The 24,644-nt window shown below is 41.9% G+C and overlaps 1 protein-coding gene across 1 annotated transcript in view; it reads right to left on the bottom strand.

The window, feature by feature from the left end:
• Positions 1–24,644, bottom strand: part of PLXNC1 (plexin C1) — a 75,861-nt gene that overhangs the window by 22,180 nt on the left and 29,037 nt on the right. The window contains exons 8-21 of the mRNA XM_010561980.1: positions 22,289–22,358; positions 20,847–20,922; positions 20,672–20,725; positions 16,076–16,215; positions 14,808–14,987; positions 13,428–13,515; positions 11,730–11,936; positions 11,425–11,616; positions 7,852–7,951; positions 6,715–6,816; positions 6,226–6,329; positions 2,308–2,349; positions 1,694–1,818; positions 944–1,142 (exon numbers count right to left, since the gene is read on the bottom strand). Of these exons, the coding sequence (XP_010560282.1) occupies positions 944–1,142; positions 1,694–1,818; positions 2,308–2,349; positions 6,226–6,329; positions 6,715–6,816; positions 7,852–7,951; positions 11,425–11,616; positions 11,730–11,936; positions 13,428–13,515; positions 14,808–14,987; positions 16,076–16,215; positions 20,672–20,725; positions 20,847–20,922; positions 22,289–22,358 (1,679 nt within the window). The remainder of the gene's footprint in view (positions 1–943; positions 1,143–1,693; positions 1,819–2,307; positions 2,350–6,225; positions 6,330–6,714; positions 6,817–7,851; positions 7,952–11,424; positions 11,617–11,729; positions 11,937–13,427; positions 13,516–14,807; positions 14,988–16,075; positions 16,216–20,671; positions 20,726–20,846; positions 20,923–22,288; positions 22,359–24,644) is intronic.

The raw sequence follows: 24,644 nt of genomic DNA, 5'->3' as shown, positions 1-24,644 counted from the left end.
CTTGTTCCTGAAAAAAGCCTTGGGAGCAAGGTGGTGGGACATACAGTGGCGTATCAGTGAAGGAGGGAATGAAACTGGGGTTTCCCTCTCCTGCCTGAACCTCAGGCTTCAGGAAAGCACCTGAGAAAGGAAGGTTGGATCTTTGTTTCCACGTGACACCATTCCTGCAGCCTGGCTAAGGCATCTCACTAGCACAGCTCTGTAAAGATGACTGGTGTATCGAGAACAGATCTCTGACAATTCCTTGGCTCACTCCTGGGGTTTCAGGAAACCGGTGCGAGCTGCTGAGCCTCAAACAATTCTGCTGCTGTATTAATGCAAGGACTGATATGAGTGGTACCAACACTGCAATATCATCACACCGATAAGAGAGACAGGAAGCATAACCAAGCACTGAAACCAAGAACGAAGTGCTACCAAGTGGGCTAAAATAAACAGTAAAATGAAAGAAAATGCTTATTTTATTTTCACTGGAAATCATTTAGGTCTTGAAATCTGCGATGCTGTTTGGAGGTTAAAAAGTTTGGAAAGAAGTTTAGTTTTCCAAAAGAAAGTATTCCTTAAAACTCCGTTATGTGGTAGCTTTCCAACAGCTTGCACAGAAAGGTACAGCTGCATTTTAACAAGCGTGTCAGTCTTTTAGTATGATCACAATACATCTCATGGAGATGAAATAATGTCTGACATGAGAAAAGGATATGCTAGAATTGCAAAATTACCCAAATCTCAGCCAAATAAATGACATGATCATCACTTACAGACGCACTCTTTTCCTACATCCCATTGATGATAGCTAGCTAAGTCACCTAAACTAGAGGAGCGCACATTAATAATGTTAAATGTTAGAATAAATGCTTTAAACTGATCCCTCTAACAATTCCTGCAGAAGAAATCAGTTAAAAAAATCTTCTGTATCTTACGCAGTGAAAAGATGAACACGTACCCGGAGAAATCCAGAAAGGCAGACTGACATCCAGTTTGTCAGCAATTTTTCGACGACAGATTCAGTTCGTCTGAGCAGGAGCTTAGGCTGTACATTGCTTGATTGCTCCATCAAGTCCTTTGTCAACACTTCCAAAATATGGGTTAGATAAACTAGCTTAGTTTGTAGTGCAATAGTCAAGAAGGATGCAAACAAGCACCTGTTTAAAAAAAAAAAAAAGAATGCTATAATATTTGGAATTTCTCTTCCCAGTCATCTTTAATAAATGAAACACACTTTAGTGCAGTTCATATCCTAAGTTTTCCCTCCTCAGGCACAGAAACTGTCCACTGATCTCTAAAAAAATATAAAAATGCAAGTCCATCTGCTCTTGTGATTATTTTTTAAACACAGAATTTGTGTCTCTAAATTTAATTCTGCAGAACAACACCTGCTTCAGTGACAGAACATTTCTAAACTGTAGAACTGTTTATCTAACCGCAGGAAGTGTTTACAGTTTTGAAGTGAGTTTTCCTGCTCCTTTGCCTCTTTGTTTACACGTACAAACATTCTGATTTCTCTTTAATGGCTTGTTTTAAAGGCAATGTTTTTTCTTCCTCAGTGTATGCAGATGGAGAAGATGGAAAAATTCTCTGGAGTAATACAAGCTTGTTTTGCAAGAAGTAGAAATTACATCTGTGTGCTACAATCCATGTTGGTTTTTCCTGCTAATTCTTTGTCTTGAAGATGATAAGCATAATCATACTATACCTGTCTTTCACAGAGAAATTTTTCTGCTTTTCAAGGGTGTGAATGAGAGTAACAAGAAAGTTCTTGTTACAAATTAAAGCATGCAACATGTTGAAGCTTTCATCCTTGCTCGTTTGGTCTCTGCTCTGGAATAGTTAAACAAAAATAAGCAAACTGTAGTTTGGCTATGATGGATTCTTAATGCTCAGAATAATGGTAAGCAACATATGGGGTAAGATCCTAGCCTCATTAAAATCAGTGAGAATTTTGCATTTATTTCATGGGTCTCAGGATTTTACCAAAGATGCATTTGCGCTTGTGTACAACAGAGTACGCACATGCAGAGCACACATTTTCTGTCGTATATACAAAGTAATGCTGATAGTTAAGTTTGCCTGTCATTTCCCATGACTAGATTCTGTTTATTTTATTTAAATAAGTCATAATATACATTGGATAACAGCATCTTATATATCAAATTCTTTTTATGTATAAATCCATGTAACCCTCCTCATGGGGGAATGGGAGCATACTGAAAATGCAATCTGATGTGTTCTAGGACAACACTGAGATAAGAGATACAATCACTCTTGAAAAAAATGTTTATTAAGGCATATCACACTACATCAACTTACCTGTGGCATGTCTTCACTGAAGATGGATGCAAAGCCTCCTGACTAAAATATAAGACAGGTGATATTTATCATTCTTACGTATACCAAAAGTTTCTAACACATGTAGGTTAAACATGCCAAGCATGTTCCTGATGGCATACAACTTGAAATAAAACCATGGAAATGCTGGCTTCTAATGCAGCTACAATATAAACACTCTACACAATAACTTCTGCAAAGGTGCTGTCAAGGTTCACTGAAAAGTGAACTCTCAAAGGTGACGTGGTATTGACTTCCATGTTACTGTGTATGTTACCCTATGGGGCTGAGCTGCACTAGCACAGCCATCATCTAACACTCCACAGAAAAAGCTGTTTATTAGCCCCATCCGCAAATGTGCTGGTGGGCAAGGGGCACTGCAGGCTGCATCCTTCTTGGATGGCAATGATACCCTTTGGCATACAGGGCTTCTGTAACAGTGACACTTGAGTTCATCTGCCTCCATTCACTTCAAGGCATTTAGTGAATGTTCACTAATGAACTCTCCAGGAGGTCCATGCTGTCAGTCTCCAGAGAGGCACAGGTGCCACCACACTTCCAGTCCCCGCGAAAGCTCTCACAACAAAGGGAAGCCCCCAGTTCTCAATACCTTGTCAATGCCTCTTGTCCCACTCTTACAGCCTGTAAGGTCCCAACACAGCTGCATGTTCCCAAAGCAGCACCCTTGAGCAATAAATTCACACTAGTACCATTTACTGCCATCTGCTATATCTGTGATACTGGCAGCCCCTCGTTTCCTTATAGAATCACTTATCCTAATCCTATAAGCCTAATCCTTATAGAATGGTTAGGCTGGGAAGGGACCTTCAAAGATCATCTAGTCCAACCCCCTGCCCTGGGCAGGGACACCTTCCACTAGACCAGGTTGCTCAAAGCCCCATCCAACCTGGCCTTGAATGCTTCCAGGGATGGGGCATCCACAGCCTCTCTGGGCAACCTGTTACAGTGTCTCACCAACCTCATCATAAAGAATTTCTTCCTTATGTCCAATCTAAATCCATCCTCTTTCAGTTTAAAACTATCACCCCTCATCCTGTCACTACAGGCCCTGGTAAAAAGTCTCTTTCCAGCTTTCTTATAAGCCTCCTTTATATTGAAAAGCTGCAATAAGGTCTGCCTGAAGCCTTCCATTCTCCAGGCTGAACAACTCCAACTTGCTCAGCCTGTCTTCATACGAGAGGTGCTCCAGCCCTCTGATCATCTTTGTGGCCCCCCTCTGGACTCGCTCCAACAGGTCCATGTCCTTCTTATGTTGGGGACCCCAGATCTGGACGCAGTACTGCAGGTGGGGTCACACGAGAGCGGAGTAGAGGGGCAGAATCACCTCCTTTGACCTGCTGGCCAGCCCAGGGTACGATTGGCTTTCTGGGCTGCAAGCGCACATTGCCAGCTCACATCTAATTTTACATCTACATATCTGATTTTTCATCCCTCCCTTTCCTCATATCTCCTGTTCTCTTCTCCCCTACCATACTCTTCTTCCTCCTCCTCCACTGGCTATTCCCATTTTTCCAGAACTTCTTCAGCATCCCTAACACCACCTACCAATAAAACACACACACACAAAGTGAAACAACCAGAACTACATTAAAGGTTAAAAATGCTTGTGAACAGGGAACAAGCATGGTAGCATTAAACCAAACGATGTGGGAAATTAAGGGCAAACAGAAACAATAATCCAAATTTAACAAGTAAAGCAAAAATCAGGCTGAACATAAGGAATATTTTAAGAATAGATGTAATATCCACTTAACACCTACAAGCATTAAGCACAAAACAAAAGCTATCAAGCCAGATTAAATATAGAAAATTGAAGCAGCAGGAAGCGAGAAACTAAAAATGAAGATGGGGTCCATCACTCTTAATTTTAGGTATCTGACTCCCTCTTTAAGCAACTCATCCCATCCTGAGACAGATGTCTCAGGCAAATGGGATGAATCACTTTGAGCTGCCTGTCTCTGCACTGACTACAGAAGATGCTCAGTGAACATCTTTGATGTTTGTGTTTAAACAGCTTAGATTAAATGAGACAAAGCCCATCGAACACACTGGAAGGCAGAAAGAGTACAATACGGACATCATTCAAACACATGAGGTCAGTGAGGGAAGTGACGGTTTGTCACTTCAACCCTTCTGATACCCAGTTGCAATCTACTACTCCATTGCCTTTTCTGTTCATCTGTAATATTTGTTTAGTAGAGCACTGCTCTCAGCCCAAGGCATGTTTGGACACTCCCGCAATGTAAACGGTAAGTACTTAGCAGGAAAAATTGGTACACGATACGTTAAATAACTTGCCTGACTGTAGAGAGCTAACAGTGGCAAGTTTACCTTCGTGGTATCAGTATTTCAAACTGAGACAAAATCTAATTGAAACCATTTCCAGGATGCGCAGTGGCATGAGACTCGCCAAGGCAAAACAGGAGCCCTTTCCTTTCTGACCTCACATAATGCAACAGAGTGGCAGACTTTGTGCCTTTTTTTCTTTCCTTTTTATTTGCATAAAGCAAAGCATTTCCACCCAGACAGCTTCTACAGATTGTTACTGTTTTGACAGGGGACTATCGCTAAGGAAAGATATATTCCTAAAAATAAAACCACTATTTTAATGCTAATATGCCTGGCAACAAAATAAACTGAAAGGAGAGAGATGCAGAAAATAAGGTTTCCTTGGTCTACTTTTTTCAAACCTACTAGTGACCCCATACAGATTAGAGTGGGGGCATCACAGCAGTACCAGAAAAAATAATCCCAGTTTCCTCCCCAGTGAGAACTGGACTCAAAGTGCACAAAGATGATGCATATGTAATTGTTAAATACTATTCTGCCTTAGTATCTGGTATTTGGTGGTGTACAAAAAAAGGCCCTGATTCTGCACCATCACATGTGTTTAACTGTATCACAATAGCTTTTAGTGGGATCACACACAGCGATAAAGTGAAGCAGTGTGCAGACAAGACTGCAGGACTGGGCCACAGCAGTGATGAGTAACACATGAAGACTAGCAGATAATTCACATACATAAAAGCTATACACTAAAACACAACAGGAGTAACCAAGGGTTTCTACTCATTGGTGTCAGTTACACAGCACAATATCACCAGCTGAGATCACAGCTTCTGCCAATCAGTAAATGCTGGTAAGCACTGGTTACCATCATGATAGAATTTTGAAAGCTGTGGCAAATGCACTTATCAGCATCGTAATGTGCCACATATGCAAAAAAAATAGCAAGAGAAGCAAAACATTGAAGAGAAGGCCTCTTCAGTCCTCTGACACAGTGGCACAAACTGCTCCAAAGAACAGTTAAAATATCCACCTCTAAACTGGACAGCACTTAAGTACTTATGCAATTTTTAGAGCATTTGACCTGCATTCCTTTGAATCAAGGTCTTACCATTTCTGTTAGCAGCTTGCAGTAGAAAGTCAGCACGACCTTAGAGCCATTTCTTCATCCCACAGGTCTAATTAGGAAGTGTCATGATGTTAGCTAGCATGTTAGCTAACCTGACTGCTACTTTAATTAGCTATAGCATGGAAAGTGAAAGCATGAGAACAAAAAAAGCAATGGATAAATTATAGCTTAGTTAGGATGGCCTGAAAGGCAAGCAGCTTAGTGAGGCTGGGCAAAAAAGAAATGGATGCACACACAACCCTTGAAAATTCAACAACGGTGCTTTATCTACAACATTTAGGCTTGGTTGAATATAGAGATGTACAGCCTTAAGTATTCTTTAGTAATTCTTGAATCAAGAAAAGTTTCTTGTGAAAACAATGTGCAACTACTGTGTAGCACTTACTTTAGTTATTTGATCCTGACCTTCCCAGCTTTTTCATTATTAGGCAGGGCTGATAGCTGAAAGACTTGTAAATAATTACCTCTGGAAAGAAAGTTCTAAGAGCAAAGTGTTTGTAGTCAAGGAAGGGAACGGTTCCAAAACTATCCACCACGTCTAATTCATCCATCTGCAGTTCAGCAAATCCTGTAAAAGCACACCCCACCCCCAACCCAGAGAGTTAGTTTAGTTGACACAAAGTCATCTTCACAATTATAAATTGGCCCCAATAGCTGTTCCTTAAAAAACAGTTTTCAGGGAAGAGAGGTTGTTTTTCTAGCTGAAGCTCTTATGAGCGGAAAAGTACCAATCCATTTTTTCCCCCACTTTTGTTGAAGGAAATATTATATGCAATCCCATTAGCTCAGTGCTATCTGCTACTGCAGTGCACACCAACATTAAAGAGGAACTCTGATACAACACACAAATATTCTAACAGCTATAAAATTAAAATGTTTACATGTGAGCTTCTTGACAGTTTCAGTTCAGAAATTATGCTGTACTTAAGCACTATAAAGCTCTTTAGACCTACCCTCGCGTATTTCCTTCCGAATCTCATATTCCAGCAGTTCAAGTTGCTGACTCTGTTTACGAGTTAACTCTTTGGATTTGTATCTAGTAACTATGAATGCCGCTAAAAAGGAAGAAAAAATTATTCTGAGTACAGAAATTGCAGAACAGACAACCCCTATACAAGACATATTTTAATATTATTTTAAGAAACAGAAAGATTAACATACACTTGCACTCTGCAGGAGGATTACTGCTTCTACTGTTGTCAGTGTGCTAGTACCCATGAGCCCTAGTTATCTGGATCTAAACCCCAATGTTTAATAAAAACCATTCCTTTTAACAAGGTCTTAGAATTGTCAATCCAACTTTATTTGAAAGTACAGCACACCCTACGTACAACCTGCACAGAGAGACACAGAATCTAACAACCACTTCTACTATTAGCAACCTACTTAAAGTAGCACTGATTAAACAGGAAAAACAGTTGTTTTGAACAGGAAATCCACTTCCAAATTGTTAACTTCTCTAAAGTTTATTTTGAGAGAGTAAAGGCACGAGATATGCTTCCTGTAAAGGTAATGCGCTTTTTAAAAAGGAACCCAGCCAAAGAACAAACTCCTAAACTTATTACAATAAATGGAAATTTATCAAATATATAAGCAGGTCAAAACATTCAGAAAAAAGGTATGACAAAAAGAGGAGGGGATAACTATTTCCCCCCCTCAGTTTAGTAATGACCTACAAATTCATGAATGATCCAAAGGAGACTGAGCAGAAACACCACAAACGCTGCCTGAGGATAAGCAGTTTGTTAGGGAACATCTGCCCCAGGGACAGGAGGGGAGCCCAGCTCTGACAGCTGGAAGGGCCCAAGCTGTGACACAAGGATGTCAGTCCTGTGGCTTGCCTCACTAAACAATGGCTAGTAATCCCAGCAGAACAGCCAAAACGACTGCCTTGTAACATGCTGTAGTCTGACAAGATGGACTTCACCACCAGACCAGAGTTAACTTTGTCCACTCTTACTTGGAACAGGGAAAAACCACCAGACTGTTTGTGACAGTTCCAAACACGTATGTGTGTGTGTATATGTGTTTATGCATCATGAGTATATCCTTCAGCAAATCAAAACCTGAAAACACATTACTGTACTTACCTATAATGACACCCACTACAATAGGCAGCAAAATAAGAACATATAAATATATGTGTGATGATGTTGGTTTGACTTCGTGCTCAAAATTTCCTAATTTGACCTGAAGAAAAATAATGTCTGTGTTAATAGAAGATAGGTATTATATCAGTGCTTAAACTGACATTTGATGTATTAAAAAGAAGTATGTATCTGAGGCACGTAAAGGACCCTCGTTCTCCAGATTATTGGGAAGACAGCAGCAATTTAGGAAAACATATGTAAACCAACACAAACTTAGCTTTTGCTGTATTTGATGTTTAAGCAGGATAACAAAGCACTGACAAGAGAAAATTTTGGAGGTCCTCATGAAGCACCAAATTTTGCTCTCACTGCAAATGAGAGCCCTCAAATGAAGGGCAGGATCTCGCCTTCAGCCGGCCAAGTAGCTCATGCACTTCAGAATTATTGCTAAACTTTCTGGCATTTTGAAGCAAGGAGGGCACATGCTGATAATTAAAAACATTCCTTTGCACTCAGTGTTACTCTGCTGAGCAGAAAAGCAAGGTAAGACTCAAGCTGATAATGAGGGAAGTAAAATTTTTAATAGATGCCTGGCCCACAGCCCTCTTCCCTATTTCTTTGCAGAAATTTCAACCTCTTTGTGTAGGATGTTCCTTAAGAACAAATACAACATACAATACATGTACAACATCCCCCAACAGCCACTGGGCTTGTCAAAGGCAGGACAGGCATTAATTCTTAGGAATACATGAAAGTGCTTAGGTCCCCCAGATGCCAAACTGGAGCATTCACCACTGATAATTGTGGCAGAAGAAATTTCACAAAGGAGGATCTCAGAGGACTATGAAAACACATAAATAAAGGGTAGCTAAGCCTATAAACAGGCTAGAAGTAAAAATATGCTTTGACACAGAAAAAGAATACCACCAAGTGCCAGGGATAGAAATGAGCCTGAGATAATTGAAAAGGAGAGTTGAGCTGAAATTATTTTGGGTTACAGCAGGGAAGGCAGAGATCTGGTGATTTCAATCACTGGCTTGTCACAGGAGGTGAGCAGCCAGGGCAGCTGGAGTCTGCCAACTGGATAGTCACATCACAGCTACACGGACACGACCAAGCAGAGAAACCCCACAGGGCTGGAAGGACACTGCCTTCATATTTCTGGGGCTACAAAGAACAGAAGACAAAGCAGACCTATTTCCTCCATCAAATGTTATTTTTTCCTCAGTTGCTTATGTGTTTTCACAATTTCTATACAAAGTACTCTTGGTCTGAGCCTTCCTAGATTCCATTTGCCTTTTCCAAGGCTGAAATACATTGGTGGCTAAATACGTTAATCATCCCATGGCTAATACACCTGTCTTTCTCCACTTGTCATGTCCAACCAAAGCATTCTTGAAGCAGAAATTTCTATTACTCATCCCTGTTTATTGAAAACTGAGATAAAGCATTCGTTTAATTTTCTGCTCATATTTAGATTATCTTTAATCATCACCATAACCTTCCTATTTAGTGGCCCCATTTCTTTCCTTATCTTTTATTTATCTTGCTTATGAATCACAGACTAAATCAGGTACACCTGAATTCATCCAATTCCTATTCCTAAATTCATTTCATTCTTCCTGCATGACATTATAAAACCTCCTCTAGACTGGTAATGCCTCTGAGCTTTATGTCATCAGCAAACATTATTAGCGCATGCCTTACTTTTGTGCTCATCACTAGCGATATTAAGTAATATCTGTATGAAAATCAACATTGCCCAGAGCCAGCTCCCCATACACAGCATCCAGTTTTTCTAATCCCTAGCATCTTCATAATCACCATGTTAAGTAGTTTACTGAATGACTTCCAGGTACATGTGATCTACCACTTTTTTGTTGTGGAAATCACTCATCTTATGAAATAAAGACATCTAGCACAATCTGCTTTTATTAAAAAGAAGTTGACAATTATACCATTTTCCATTTACCTCCAGGTCTTTCATGAGTCCCTCATTCAAAAATACATTATAAATCTTTACACAGAGCTAGGATTAAATCAGCAAGCCTCCATTTGCTTAGTTATTTTTTTTCTTTTAAATACTGGTTTTATATTTGCTGCTCTCCAGTCATATACTGTATGTCTCCTGACTGCAGTTTTATTTAAAATCTTCCTGCAAAGCCTACAATATCATGTGCCAGTTCATTCTCTGTGCTGTGATGGGAATGATCCTGTTCCTGCTGTCTTGAGCCCCTTGATCTATCTGAATCTTGCTTCTGTCACATGAACGGCATTTTCCTCTTTGACACCTCCATTCAGACTGATCATCCTATCTTTGACCCCACACTCAATATCCTCTTTCTTCCTGAAAACTAAGGCAAGAGATACATTTATTCTTGGGCCATACCTGTCTCTTATACCCAGCTTATCCTTTCTTCAGAGCGGCCCTACTTCTTCTATGATGATTTATTTATAAGACTGAAAAAACACATGATGATTTCCTACTTTTACATTTTTCTTGATGTTGGAAAAAAATAGTTTTTAAGGTACCAGAAATGAAACGTTACATTATAACTATTGCATTTGATTTGCCTTAGTGAAGTGGTGACCTTTCTATGACAGTCACTCCTATGAAGCTTGCAGGATGAGCATGTGATATTGCAAGGCAATGTTAATATTTAAATGCAACACCAATCTCAGAAAGGCTTTTCCATGCCATAACTGGCTCAGACGGCAGGATCCACAGATGGGGGATCAGTTAACAGTGATATGAAATTGAGAATAGCTTCGTTAATCTTTACTATGAGCCATATGCCTTGAAGTCAATAGAGTTATTTCAGTTTTATACCACCATACACCGCAATAAGTCTGGCATAATTTTTCTCCCTCATAAATGGTGATGATTGCATTTTAAAAAATTCATATCTTCATCTTATTCACAGAGCAAATATCTTAAGCTGCCATTTAGCTTTGACATCCATGCTAATGTTCTTATATTTGGGCCTGGCTTTGTGCCATATGTTCAAAGCATTTTGGCCTTCCCAGTGCACGTTGAATTTCACCCCCTTTTTTATCCAGAAACGCCTTCTCTTCTTCTCAGTGGTCATCCCTATGCACTGTTCAAGATCCTTATCTACTTTAGTAGGAAAAAGTGAATGGAAGGATACAATCCTTTTCCTCACGGCCACACTGCAGCAGCAGATTGCTTACAGATCTGAGATGAGGGGCTCTCCTGGAGGCAGTGATGATGTATTGGTGATGTCTATGCTGCAGCTAGAGGTGTGACAAGCTATTGCTCTCCCGGAGCTCAGCAGCAGTGAGCTCAGTTTGGGCTGCAGAGCCTACCCTCTGACACTACAGCAGTAATGAGACAGTAAATGAACTCAGTACTGTTAGTGGTACCTAAGCTAGGCAGGCATGCTTAGATATGAGGAAGAGAACTGTACTAGCAAGTAGCAGCAGAGCAGAAAATGCATCCAGTTCCTCCCTCTATAAAGAACGTTCATGACAAGAGCATTATTGTTACATTTTACTACATTTGTACAAACACCCAAACACTGTTGAATTGCAACAAAAGGGAATTCTACTTACAAAAACTTTCACTGTGGAAAAGTCAATCTTGTCTGTTGCTTCCCTTTTGAATTTGCATAGTATGGTGCTACGGTCTGGCTTTTTGGTAATATTTTGGACACTGAACCATATCTTTTTGGTCTGTGCACCATTCATATATGACAGATAAACCTCTACCTCAGTTTTAGAAATATTCAAGTTGTCATTTTCTTTCTAGAGGGAAAAAAATTGAAGATAATAAACAGTCACTAACTACAGTAAGAAATAAAATGATCCCCAACAACCTTTTAAAATAAGGAATTATAGTTTATTACTTTCAAACTTACATATATTTTTAATTCCAGATCAGGATCCAGCTCAGTGTGCAGCTGGTAGTTAATGAACACTGGGTCAGGGTGGTAGTGTAATTTGACACATGGTATAAAGGTAGTTTCCACTTTTAACATCATATCAACAACTTTACCCTCTGTTGCATGGCTCAGGCTTGGCGTTAAGTAATGATATTCAGATTTATTTCCAGGACACCTAGACACCTAGAAAAGCAATAACAAAGCTGTAACAGTCATTAAGTACTCAACAGTGGGTACAATTACAAACAGAAGCACTTAAAATCATTTTAATGTCTTCCTGATTTCACACAGGTATCTGCTAAACCTCTTCTCTGCGATCAGGGCTGCATGCAGAGCACCTGGGAAAATTTCTGTGTCGAGCCTGTGTCTACCTTTAAGCACATTTATCACACACTCTGCACGCTGCTTTAAGGCTGATTGCACACTGCTAAGGCAGCTATTTCCTGCAGTGAGACAGGAACAGTGACAGTGATTTCTCCTTCCTTCCCCTCCATGCAGGTGACAAGAGAAGAGCAGGACAAGCTCTCCAGCACCCCGGGTATTGGCTCTCCCCAGTTTAACTCCTGAGAGAGGGGGGGTGCTACCGTCACCCCATTGTCTACTCCATGGGATGGTGCTGCTCTTTTCTGGTCCCTGTGCTGCAAGCCCAGGAGTCAACAGGGTGCTTACCTCCTTATAGCCTCGGAGAAAGGGTTTCATCCCAACATCAGCTCCAGTCTGCCACAGCTTGCTGAGGCAGTGGCACCATTTGGGTTCTCAACACGAAGCCAGAGAGAAGTATGCCACCCCCTCTTCCAACAGACCCATATATGGAGGTTGGGGAGACTCAAAAAGGACAGATTTGGAACAAGTCTCTAGAGCATAGAAAAATGCAGGAGGGTACCTTATGTGGACCCATGATCTTGTACTGACAATGTGTGCAACTGTGTCCTGGTTTCAGGTGGGACAGAGTTCATTTTCTTTCTAGTAGCTGGTATAGTGTTGTGTCTTGGGTTCAGTGTGAGAAGAATGTTGATAACACACTGATGTTTTCAGTTGTTGCTCAGTAGTGTTTAGACCAAGTCAAAGATTTTTCAGCTTCTCATGCCCAGCCAGCAAGAAGGCTGGAGGGGCACAAGGAGTTGGGAGGGGACACAGCCAGGAGAGCTGACCCAAATTGGCCAAAGGGATATTCCATACCATGTGATGTCATGCCCAGTATATAAACTGGGGGGAGGTGGCAGGGGTGGATCGCTGCTCAAGGACTAACTGGGAATTCGTCTGAGTGGTCCGCAATTGCATTGTGCATCACTTCTTTTGTATATTCCACTTCTTTTATTACTATTGTTGTCATTTTATTATTATTATTTTTATTATCACTATTATTTTCTTCCTTTCTGTCCTAGTAAACTGTCTTTATCTCAACACACAAGTTTTAGGTTTTTTTCTGATTCTCTCCCCCATTCCACTGGAGGGGGGGGGAAGTGAGCAAGTGGCTGCATGGTGCTTAGTTGCTGGCTGGGCTTAAACCACAAAAAACTGTAATCCTACAAGTGGTCATATTTATTTCAGCAGGGTGACTGATGTGTGCCTGCAAGTGTTTAAAAAATACTGAGATTCTCCTGAAACCATAGGAACAAAGCCTAATCCCTCAAGAGTCCTCTATCTGGTATTGTAAAGGAGATTAAGACTTACAGTGAGGTTTGATCTCTGGTCGTCTGAAATAATCACACTGTCCACCACATTAAAGTTTCTACCAATAGTAGTAATTTTGCGCCCCCCACTGAAAAAAAAAAAAAAAAAAAAAGGAGTGGGGGGAAAGGGAGGTTAATATTACCTGGTTTCCAACAGATAAGTCCTGGATTAATGCTTCAGCCGTGAATAAACTACCTATGTGCATTTTGCTTTGGTAGCAGCCAGTATAATAAAGTCAGATTGCAGGACAAGATAATTTGAGCTATATTCTTTCCTCATAATGTAATGGTAAATACTTTTGCTACCGCAAAACCAAAAGACTTGATAGCATACACATGCATACTCCTTTTCACGGACTTTCCACCTTGTTTTCTATTCATGCAGCCAAAGAACTAGACCATGATTTAATAATCTGTCTTGAAGAAAGAGCATCATGGTCTTTCACTGCCTCAGAGGAGCCCTGCCTGTGCTTAATTCTTGCTTTCTTCAGGACGAACTGATGGTGCCGGGCACCTCACAGGAAACGTTCTCGGCAGTGTTCAGACCATCTGTCTCAGCACACACAATGGTGCTTGTGTCTGAGGGCTCTGGCTCACAATCTCTGCTGAACACAGTTGCAGTGGTTTAAGATATTATTAATTTCCAGCTGCCTGAGCTGCCTCTCACCTGGAAATGAGGGTATGCATCCTAGCTGCTCAGCTGCTGCAGCTGCTAGCCCAACTTATTACCTCAAATCCACACTTGCCACTGCTTGACACCAAGACATCAGATTAAGAATGTGAAAGTGGGTAAAAGCTGTGCAGGCAGAGGAACAGGTGGAAACCTGTGCCTGGGAATATCTTAAAACCACCCTGTAAGTCTTTCACCAGAGCTGTGAGTGTCCCACAGAACAGAGCAGAGGCTTGAAAAGGGCTCTTTTGGCTTTAGGGAACTCAGTCCTAAAGCAAGTCTGTGTGTATCACTGCAGTGGTGATTATTTTCACTTCATTTCCAATTCATTGATACTTTACACTGTGAAGGGTATATTAGTATCAAGAAATCAAAGTTAATTGGAGTTTGAATTTATGCATGCTACCCATATTTTGGATTTAGCTTTTGTATGAAGAGACTATTTTTGACTTCTACAAAGGAGACTTAGGGTGGGCAGGAAGAAGTTTACAGAATCCTGCAGAACACAGAATCCGTCCTGGAGCTATCATGATCCTATCTGTATGTTAAAATGTTAAATCAGTTCACCAGCATAAATTCATCCTCCACAACAGGTTACAGCAGTCATCCAAGTTTACATCAGCTGCAGTCTGGCCAAGGAAGGAGGCTCATATTGACTCAGTGGGACTACTTTTTAATAAATACATAAAAAGTATAGAAAGACAAATTTACCTGATCCAGGAGGTATTTGGTGTGATTCCAAAACACGATGGCAGTGAAACATAATGTAGAGTCATTGGTGGTGAACATTTTTTCCCATTAGCCTGTATACATATACTTTTGGCCTCTTTACGTGTTGGTGGGAGAGCAAATGTCATTTGTGTATCATTTAGCACATTTCTAACTTTAACGCTGGAGGAGAAAGAAAACAGTCAGATGCTGAAACACAGATGCCACTATGCCACTCATTGGTGTTACTACACAAAGCCTATAACCTAAAGCAAAGGATGAGAGAAGAGGAATGAATCTCTCTTTGAGCTGCCAGATGGAGGTGGAAAGAGAGAGCAGGGAGTTGAAAAGACAAAGTAAGGCATCTTTTGAATGAAGTTGCTACGTGTCACAATAATCACAGAAGATGGTACAGATACTGGTCTTACAGCCTTGGGATGAGGCTATGTAATGCAATGTGTGATTTTGCTGTGTAAAGGGTGTACTTTGCTGTGTACTTCTCTATGCTACCAACACATTAGCTAGTCAAGAGTGAGAATCTTCAGTTTCCTTTTCTTCCTTTTTCTCTCTTCCCCCCCTCCTTTCTCCCTTTCTCTCCTTCCTCTTTGTCTCTACTTCTTCTCTCTCCCTCCTCTCCCACTCTCCACCCTTCTCTTCCTTTGTTTTCTGTGATCCCCAAGAAATTAATGGTTGAACTAAAAATTGAATTGTACCACATGAATACTTGTTCAAGTGCTAGCTGTGTAAAATGGGCTTGGTAATCACAGGCAGCCATTGCAGCTGCACCTGAAAACAACTGATTCAGGATAAGATAGCCTAATTATCTAGGGGGTTACACTGTGCAATCATCAACAGAGAAAAGTACATGCTATTGCATGAGAGATTCCCTTCCTTCGCACGATGTCTATGCTTTCACAAGCAAAATCCTGGAATATATGGGGGATATTTTGAAGCAGAGGACTGTTGAACAAAAACTGAGGTTTCCCTGTGACCTAACTTCTTGCTGCCTGCTGCAAGGCACAGAGGGCCACAGGTACAGAACTGCCATAACTACTGGTGAGAGTTGCTCACCTACCCACCCATCCCTTGTAGTGTACCCAAACACCAAGTTCATTTCTATCCTTCGGGCATTTAAAGTGGAAGTATAACTAAAGGAGTGCAGAACATCGCCCCCCTTGCTGAGGAGAGGTCCATGACAACTGTTCACGCAACTGTACTGCTAGGGCAAAATGGGCATAATTTTCACCATGCAAAGTAAATAGTTAACTCACATGTCTGGTTTACAGCCAGTGATTCCAGTCAGTATCAGTTTTATGCCTGACGCATGTGTAAAGTTTTCTCCTTTGACTGTTACTTCGCTTTTGCCTAATGTAGAAATCCACAGAGGTTCAATGGAATGAATGCTGATATGCTATTAGAAATCAAAGCAAAACAAAATTGGGTTATAAAAAGCCTAGGCAGTTAAACAACAGCTGCAAAAACAACCACCATTCAGGAATGTGGGTTTTATGGCACTGGGATACATTTTTCTTATTAATTTCAAATCTTGTTAAGCTTGATCCTGGGAAGTACTGTCAATTACAACTTATTTACAAGCCAACAATTTTTACCTACATATTTTATATCTCAATTTATCTCATAACAAAGTTGCCCAAAGGAATCACAATCTGAAATACTGGAAGGTAAGTGTGATAAAAACCCTGCCTGAAATAATACATTTTGTGTGACCTTTGAAGAACTAAGAAACAACGCAAGACAAAACCCATGGTGCTGTCACTATGAGAGATCAGAGAAACAAATGGTGGTATCTCTCATGACCTGAAAAGAGAAAGCAGGGTCAAACCCTAGAATGAAAAGTTGAGAGAGAGCCCCAGAATTAGCTTTACTAAAAAGTCTTTTCAATATCATACATAGAACTAAAGGTACAACACAACTGCAGGGATTTTTTGGTATCCCATTTCTCATGCTAAGAAGTTGACAAATCTATTTTCCAGCATTTAAGCATAATCTTAGTTTGCTCTGATGCTGTCACCATCTTGGAGAAATGTGGCCAATTTTTAAACCATGCTTTTCTTTGTGTATCTTTATATTTACTTATTCTAACTTACTAACACTACTGAGCAAGAAGAGAGATTTTTTTCCCTAGCATATTTACTTGATACATTTGACAGCATCTCATGTTTAATCAGTTTTGCTGCTTCCCCAGTTTTACAATCACACAGACGGTTTCCTCTCTGTGTATCTTTCAGACAACAAACTGAAAACATTCAAAAAAACAGGAAAATCTGCATGTGAAACTGTTTGGGACCTTCTCAAGGAAATGATTTCTAGCTTGCATTTAGACTGCCTATAATACTAGTTTAAGGTGAGTTTTTAGAGTATTGTGATCATCCCAAGTCCTGCTGTGCACCTGAGGACAGTTCAGCCTTCCAGACCCCGAGAAGGGCGCTGGTGCAAAATCTCTAGGAAAGTCCTTTCCACGGGGTTTTTCTCCCCGCTGATCTTTTCATGTACCCAGAGCAGAACCAAGACTTCGGGCTGGCGGCCAGAGTGGACCACTGGGGTCACATCACCATCCTCTGCAAACATAGCCTTTGCCCATTTCAGAAAGGTCCCCGGCACATTGTCCCCACGTTACCACCGCCTGCTGAATGCCGGAGCAAATGTGAGACCTGTCACAACCGATCGAAAGCTGCAACTTGTGCCTCAGGAAAGGGCAAGAGAGTGCAAAGGCTGGGGCCAGAGGGCCTGCAAAAGGGCCTCCAAGGTGACCTCTGGTATGGATAATGGAGGAGGGCAAAGGAAACCCCTGACAAACAGCCCGAGGGGGAGAATTCACTCCCACCCTGATCTGGCGATCAGTTTAACCCTTAGTATGCGAGCAGGACAACTGAAGCAGAAATCTGAGACACTAAAGCCAGCGAAGCACCAGTGCTTCTCTCCACCCGCGTCCCATCCCTCTGCTTGTGCGCAGCCTCCAGCAGACAAAGGACAGTCAACATCCTCACACAAACCCAGAAGCCAAGTACTACGGAAAGAAGGAAACCCCTGCTTTGGGGCTCTCACTGGTAACCAGCAGGGAGCCCTGAAGGACAGGAATAACGCAGTGTCACACAAACACACAGAGGGCAACGCCAGACATCTCCTGCCCAAGGGCGCAGCAGGACTTCAGGCCTCCCACTGGCCTCTCTGCCAGGCACCACACACCACAGGGCGCCCAGCGTAGCTTGCCTTGTTTCTTTTCTTACACCAAGAAGAAATCACGGGAGGAACGGTTCACTCTGGAAGTTCCAGGCCCCCCCTAAAATCACGCCTTCCCTGCGGCTACACGACACGGTCTCCCTTGCTGCATCCCGCCTCGGACTCATGGCGTCAGTGCAGTCACTCGCAGCGCTGAGGCGAGCTGGCCTCAGCTACTCAAGAGCCTGCTTCCCGGCTCGACCGCCATGGTCCGCGACACTTTCCTCGGCAGCCAGAGAAACCACGGATCTCCTCACTGAACGCGGGAGGGACCAAGCGTCCTCGCCGGGCTCTGCGGTGCTCGTTTCCACAGGGCCAGAGAGCCGCTGACCTTCCCGTCGCTGCGTGGCAGGGAGAGAGACGCCCGGCAGCAAGAGGGAAGGGAGACAGCGGGGAGGCAGAAGGATATTTCTAAAAATCACTAGTTGCGAGGCATGCGATGAAAGCAGCGTAAACACGCAGAGAGATCTACAGCAAGCGTGCGTCACGTCCTCAGGTAATGCAAATCAGCGCGGCCCTGTCAACTTCGATAGAGCTCCACATTTCTGAGCTGCAGCCCCCGGTTCCCTGGACAGCCTAACGCTTCCCTGGGGCTGGGTAAACAGTGGCAGCCACAACCCCAGAGGTGCGGTTAGCATGGCTGCAGGACACGGCGAGATGTCTGGCAGCAGCCCAGGTGTTAAGCAGCCTCTGCCAACCCCGGGGGGGGAGAGCTCGTCCCCGCTCAGACACGGCCCCTCCTGAGGTGCTAGCGTGGGGGCCCGAGGCCACGCGAAGAACTGGATGGGGCAACTGGCCCAAATGAAAAATAACCTGCTGAAAGACGACGGTTATTTCCAGCCACATCAGTTCCCCAGTCAAGCGTACTCGTGCAACCACTCCGACTGCTGCTCCGGCGCAGGGAGGGGGAAGGTGCGTGCATGGAAACCAGCAGCTGGAGTCAGGAGGAGGGCTGGGGCTGCCACTGAAAAAGAGTTTATTAATCTAAATGCTCAGCTGGGGTTGTGGGAAAACACAAATCCTGCTTCTCAGCTATGCAGTATGTTCTCCTTAAAGCACCAGCAGTCAAAGGAGAACAGGATTTCAAATGCAATTTCAAGCCCTCTGAATGGACCAATCGCTTCTAAATAAACATCTGCCTTTGGACTGCCTCTAGTGCTTTCACTGCCTTGTCCATCACTGTCTTTCCAAGATAAGGCGTGTGGAAGAAAGCCATCTCCCCGGCAATTCCAACTATTTACCAATGTCAAATTAATGCACTTGGAAGCAGAGCAAAGAAGAATTTCCTCTGTTCTTTCACCAGCCGTAATGCTTTATATGCAGACCAAATCCAGAATATTAATGCTCAGAAGCACAAGTATTTCACTCGTCTCTATGAAAAACAAAATGGATTTTGTGATTTTGTTTAAGAAACCTCAGCTGAACAGCCAAATGTAAGAGGTAATTCTTGTCTTCACAGGTAAAAGTCTGGGTAGTTCTAATGAAATATTTAGAGATAAGAACACAGTTGCTATTTATACCAACCATGCTATCACTCACAGAAAAGCAGAAATGAAAAGTGTAGGCAGCAAATCTCTATGTACTTACTCATCAGTCAAATTTCTCTTCACTACTCATTTCTTTCCTAACACCTGCATGTCATAAGCAACCACTGATGACAAGACTGCTCAGTTTTATGAGAAAATAAAAACATTTTGGCACCATAAAGAATGAAGGGATAACCTTGTGGTTAGAGGGCTGGCCTATGAAGCAAAAGGTTAAAGAGCTGGCCTATGAGGCAAATCGTATAGACTATGCTCACATACAGTCTATACAGTTTCAACAGAGAACTCAACAACCAAATTCAGAAGGTACTTCAGCACCAGCAACATTCCTTCCTGTCCAGTGATCCAGCTTGAGCAGGATGGATGGAGAGTAGCTCCATCTCCAGTTTTGTCTACAGCCTGGAAGCAAGGAAAATTTTTCTCGAAGTGTGAACCAGGAATTTACTAACACCCAGGGATTTCAGTTCCTGGATGCATCCTCTAGCTGCTTGCCCGTTATGCAGAAACTGGGTGGCACATCTTCCCCTTCCTTCTGCTCCCCTGGCAGCTATGTTTCAGGAGAAGCTGTGATCTGGCTACATAAAATGAGGAAGAGGTTTGAGACTCTGAAACCCAGCTTAACAAGAGTTTTCTGTGACAGCAGAACTCAAACATGCATTTAAGTCTAGGCAGGAGATTAAGTCCAAGGTGTTCTCCCTTGGGTTTTTTTGTTGTTGGTCCACTTACACATCCCAGCCCTCAGCACGCTGGCTCCTGCGGAGTGCCTAAACCCAGCATACAGGGACTCTGGCATTTAAAGCAATACTGGGAATACTGCATCTAGAGGGAGGCACATGACTATTGCAGTGTTCACTGTCTCAATGCCTGGATCTGAAATGCAAATCTTTGTTGGTACATTTAAGCACCAACAAAGCACTAAGAAAAAATAGTATCAATCCAAGTTCTGCTTTACCTTTCTATGTAACCAACCGACTGCCTCCTCATCCATATCTCTATTCTTCCTGTGAAGTCCTTTCATTTTAAATAAATTTCTCCCCCAACCCACAGAACCTCAATAACACCAATCTTAAAATGCTAACTAACCTCTGTCTTCTGTGCAGTGGCGATCTCCTTGGAAGCAGTTGCATTACAACTATCCTGAAAAAAAATCAGCATTTCTTCAATGTCAGGATAAGGAAGAGACAGATTGCTGCTCAGTTGTAAAAAACAGAAGGAAAAGGCATCACAGGGGATTCTAATCCTCCCCAACAAACTTCACCTGGCAGGTGGTGGCAGGAGAGACACTCGTCCAACTACAGCTGGCACACTCTCCCATGTGTATACATCGCGAGCAGCTGGTAACACAGAAATCAGAGTTTTTGTAAGACACGGGAACTCAATCTAGATTCAGCCATGAATGTGAAATTTCAAGTGACAGAAAAAAAGCACAAACCCAAGAGAACAACCTGGCAAACATGTAATGAAATGCGTAACACATATAACCTGCATTTACTTTCCAAGCCTATTGTTCTGTTGTGCTTATTCTGAGGACAAATTTAGTATGAAATACAATCTGTGCTGAGAGCCATAAATTCCCAAAAAGCACAAAGCAGACAGAACGCTTTGGGTTTCATTTTGCCGTGGCTCTCTCCAGTAGATATGTGGCCAGATAGTACTTTTTAACCAGAAAAGGGGAGAAAACCATCACTGATTCTTTCACAGCTTGCCTGAACTTCTGTTCTGTGTGTGCAGTGCTAGCAAGTATTGCTAGTTTGCTATTGCGTTCCCCTACCAAAAAGTATGCCTGTTGGAGACTAGTTTGTCCCTATTATGCTTAGCAATGCATCTATCAGCATGGAGGAGAGCCAAGAGCAGCACAGGCCCTCTCCACTCATGCTGAGAAATGCTCTGATTTAGAGAAAGACAGCTCCTTCCCTGTGTTGCTCCAGGGACAGGGAAGTGATGTGCCACTTCCCAAAAAGCATGAGTTCAATTTCATCACAGGTGCCTATGAACTAGCCTCTTTGTATAGGGGAGGAGTGTTCTGAACGGGAACACTGTAGTTACCTACAGCATATGTTAGCCAGATCTTTCTAAGTTTTAAGAACCACATAGGGTAAAGAGTTAGGCCATGTACTGGGCACAAATGCTTTCTACTGCAAGCTCTTAAGGAGTGTGGCTCTGAAAAATAATGTGTACAGAACAATAGGTATTCATTATTCCTATTAGCAGATTAGAGGTTACTTTCTGGTTTAATTGTATTCGTGTTACCCATGGACCATATCTAAATTGCATCTGGCTCTATTAAAAAACAGCTCCATAAAGTGACTCTTACAGAGTCTCCCGAGTCCTCTGATCTAGGTATTATCCTGAGTACCAGGGGCCCACCTTTTTCACAAGGACAAAAAGGATTTTAATGTCATTGTGACTTCCTTTATTATCTCTTCAGGCACTTGTCATAAATTCAGTCATTGTAATGACTCTCCCACAGCTAGCTGCCAGGGTCCCGTTAAATAAAAGTCATCAGAACAAGTAGCTTTCTAGGGACAGTAAAAAAAAAAAAAGAGGAGAAGGAGGAAATGGGCCAAGAAAAGCGATTTGACTATATTTAGCAAAATGTATTTCCTTAATAAATACCAAAAAAGTAATGATCATACTTCAGCCCCCCCACCCCCCCACCCCAAACCCCTCAATGGACTTCAGCAGGTACCAGGCTCTTACTTTTTAATCTGAAATGTTTGTGTGATATTCCAAGAGCTTGAGGACAGCGATGCTTCAAGAACTAGACAATCTGGAAAAATGGGACTGTTAGACATATGCTGGATATTACAAGAAATAACTGTAAAAAAATAATTGAGTTGAAAGCTCATGTGCCTTCAGCTGTTCTGTACATGGTATGCATGTTCTCTCATACATTCACTCACACTTTTGACTGATAAAAATAACTATATTTTGTCCTTCCATAGCACCCTTCAGCTGATTTATTCCAAGCCTTTATACACACTCATTAATTAAGCTCGATGCCACCACTGCATGACATACAAAAGTAATGTTATTGTCAGGATACAGATAAGGAAATGCTACCATGGAGCAGGTATATAAAATCGTCTCCTGAAGAGCACACAGTGGCACAGCCAGACCCCAAATTCAAGCCTTCTAACACAACAGACTGTTCTAATGCAAGAGACCCCAACATATCATACTTCTCTCTGTTTGTGTCTCAGAGACTTGGTTTCAGAGTCTTCTGTTGTAATCTATGCAGTAGCAATTTTCATCCTATTTAAATCTTTTATGATTGCATGAGTCAATTTGCCATTATTTCAGCTAGCAATTACTATACCAACAATTCACTGGCAGCTGTGGAATGAAAGAGTATCTTCTCCCATGAGCAGAATACCACATCGAAAAGTAGAGTTAGATATATACCACTTAAGCCATGGTCCCTTTCATCTGTGTGCCTGCAGATGTGTACGTCTGTGAAATGAATGACTGTCTGAGATCAAATGAAACCCATGTGTGCAGACTTTTCTGGCTTCCCTATGCTAGGAAGTAGATAGCTTTTTAATCCGGGAAAGTTACACAGATTTAAAGTATGCCTACCTTGCAAAGGCAGAGAAAGCTTTGTCTTTATCACAGGCTCGCTTGTTCAGATGAAAACCAGCTTTGGCTACATCTACATTGTTAAATCAGCAGTATCTCCTAGCTCCACACGTCAGCATGGCACTTGGGTGCTCACTGCAAAGGTCACCTGCACTGCTTGTTAGAAACAGCCCTTGACACTGTTCGTATGCTTAAATACCTTACTAAACGGAGAGCAAAGAGTCTCATTTTTAAAGGTGTTTTAATGTTTGAAGATGTGGATGAGCACACATAGATATTCTGAAATCCTTCACCAAGCACCTATTTGCATCTCCAGAATTCTACATATCTGCAGAAATCTGACATGTTGGGCACAAAATTGCCTAAATCACTTGCATATTATATGAGAGGGGTCTCAAGCCATGAGCTATTGAAAAACAGTATTTTACTAGGAGTAGTAAGTAAAAGTAAGGAATTTATCTGCTTCTGGCAGAGCTTGTCTTCTCTTTTAAGCTTGTATAAATGCTTTAAAAACAACACTGTCAAATATGGTTTCCTGATTTTGTCTGTGTTGAAATTAATGGAACCTATTATTTTCTGTATGGCCTGGGCTGACCTTTCAAAATGCACCAGACTGCACTGAGCAGCAGGTATTTTCAAAATGGTTAACACTGTCAAAGGGCTCATCTTTGGCACAAAGCACAGGCAAGGCAAGTTGGCTTCCGTAACCCTACACTCCGAAAACCTGCTAATGGAGTAAGAGAAAGCCTTAGTCCAAGAAGAGAGAGAACCAAAACAACGTACTCCATAATTCTAAGAAAACATGGTTTTTGGGACTGGGTCTAAAAGGACATTTTTTTCTTCTCTAATGCATTTGTCTCTCTTAAAAATCCACTAATAGTGTTTACTAAAGACAGCTTAATTGACCAGAATACCCACAGATATCACCCTAGCTGTCACCTGCTAGTGACAAAGTCTTTTCTTCTCAATTCCCAAAGTGATATTGGACAGGAACTTGACATAACACTTGTATGATGCCAGAAGAACTTTTCCCATACAAAGCCATAGGATGAGCTCCTGAGATCCCAATATTCCAGGGAACCTCATTCAGGGGCAAGGGTGCCCGAGAGAGAGAGCTCTTTGCAGCACTGAGCTCTTCAGAACAACAGGTCATTGTAAATTCTGGTTAACAATTCGTTCCTCTTTCTACAGAAAGGTATTTTAAGAGAATCAATCACTTTCATGCAGATTATTACATGGTTTGGGGGCTATATTATCTATGAAAAGATAAAGGCAGGCATTTATCTGAATTTTCTGTTTCCTCTTCAAGTCACTTAAGAGCACATAGTATCCTTGAGCTTACTATCTTTGTCCCTCAGTTTAGATTAGAACTCTCTTTCATATTGTAACATACGCAACTTTAAAAAAGTTACAAGGTCAACCTGTATTAGAAAAGCTTTGTGTTTCTATACAGACCCTTGAAGCAATGCAAGGAGGA

Source organism: Haliaeetus leucocephalus, unplaced genomic scaffold (assembly GCF_000737465.1).
Source record: "Haliaeetus leucocephalus isolate CR32 unplaced genomic scaffold, Haliaeetus_leucocephalus-4.0 Scaffold151, whole genome shotgun sequence".
Classification (NCBI taxonomy): domain Eukaryota; kingdom Metazoa; phylum Chordata; class Aves; order Accipitriformes; family Accipitridae; genus Haliaeetus; species Haliaeetus leucocephalus.
This window is presented reverse-complemented; position numbering and strand designations above follow the sequence as displayed.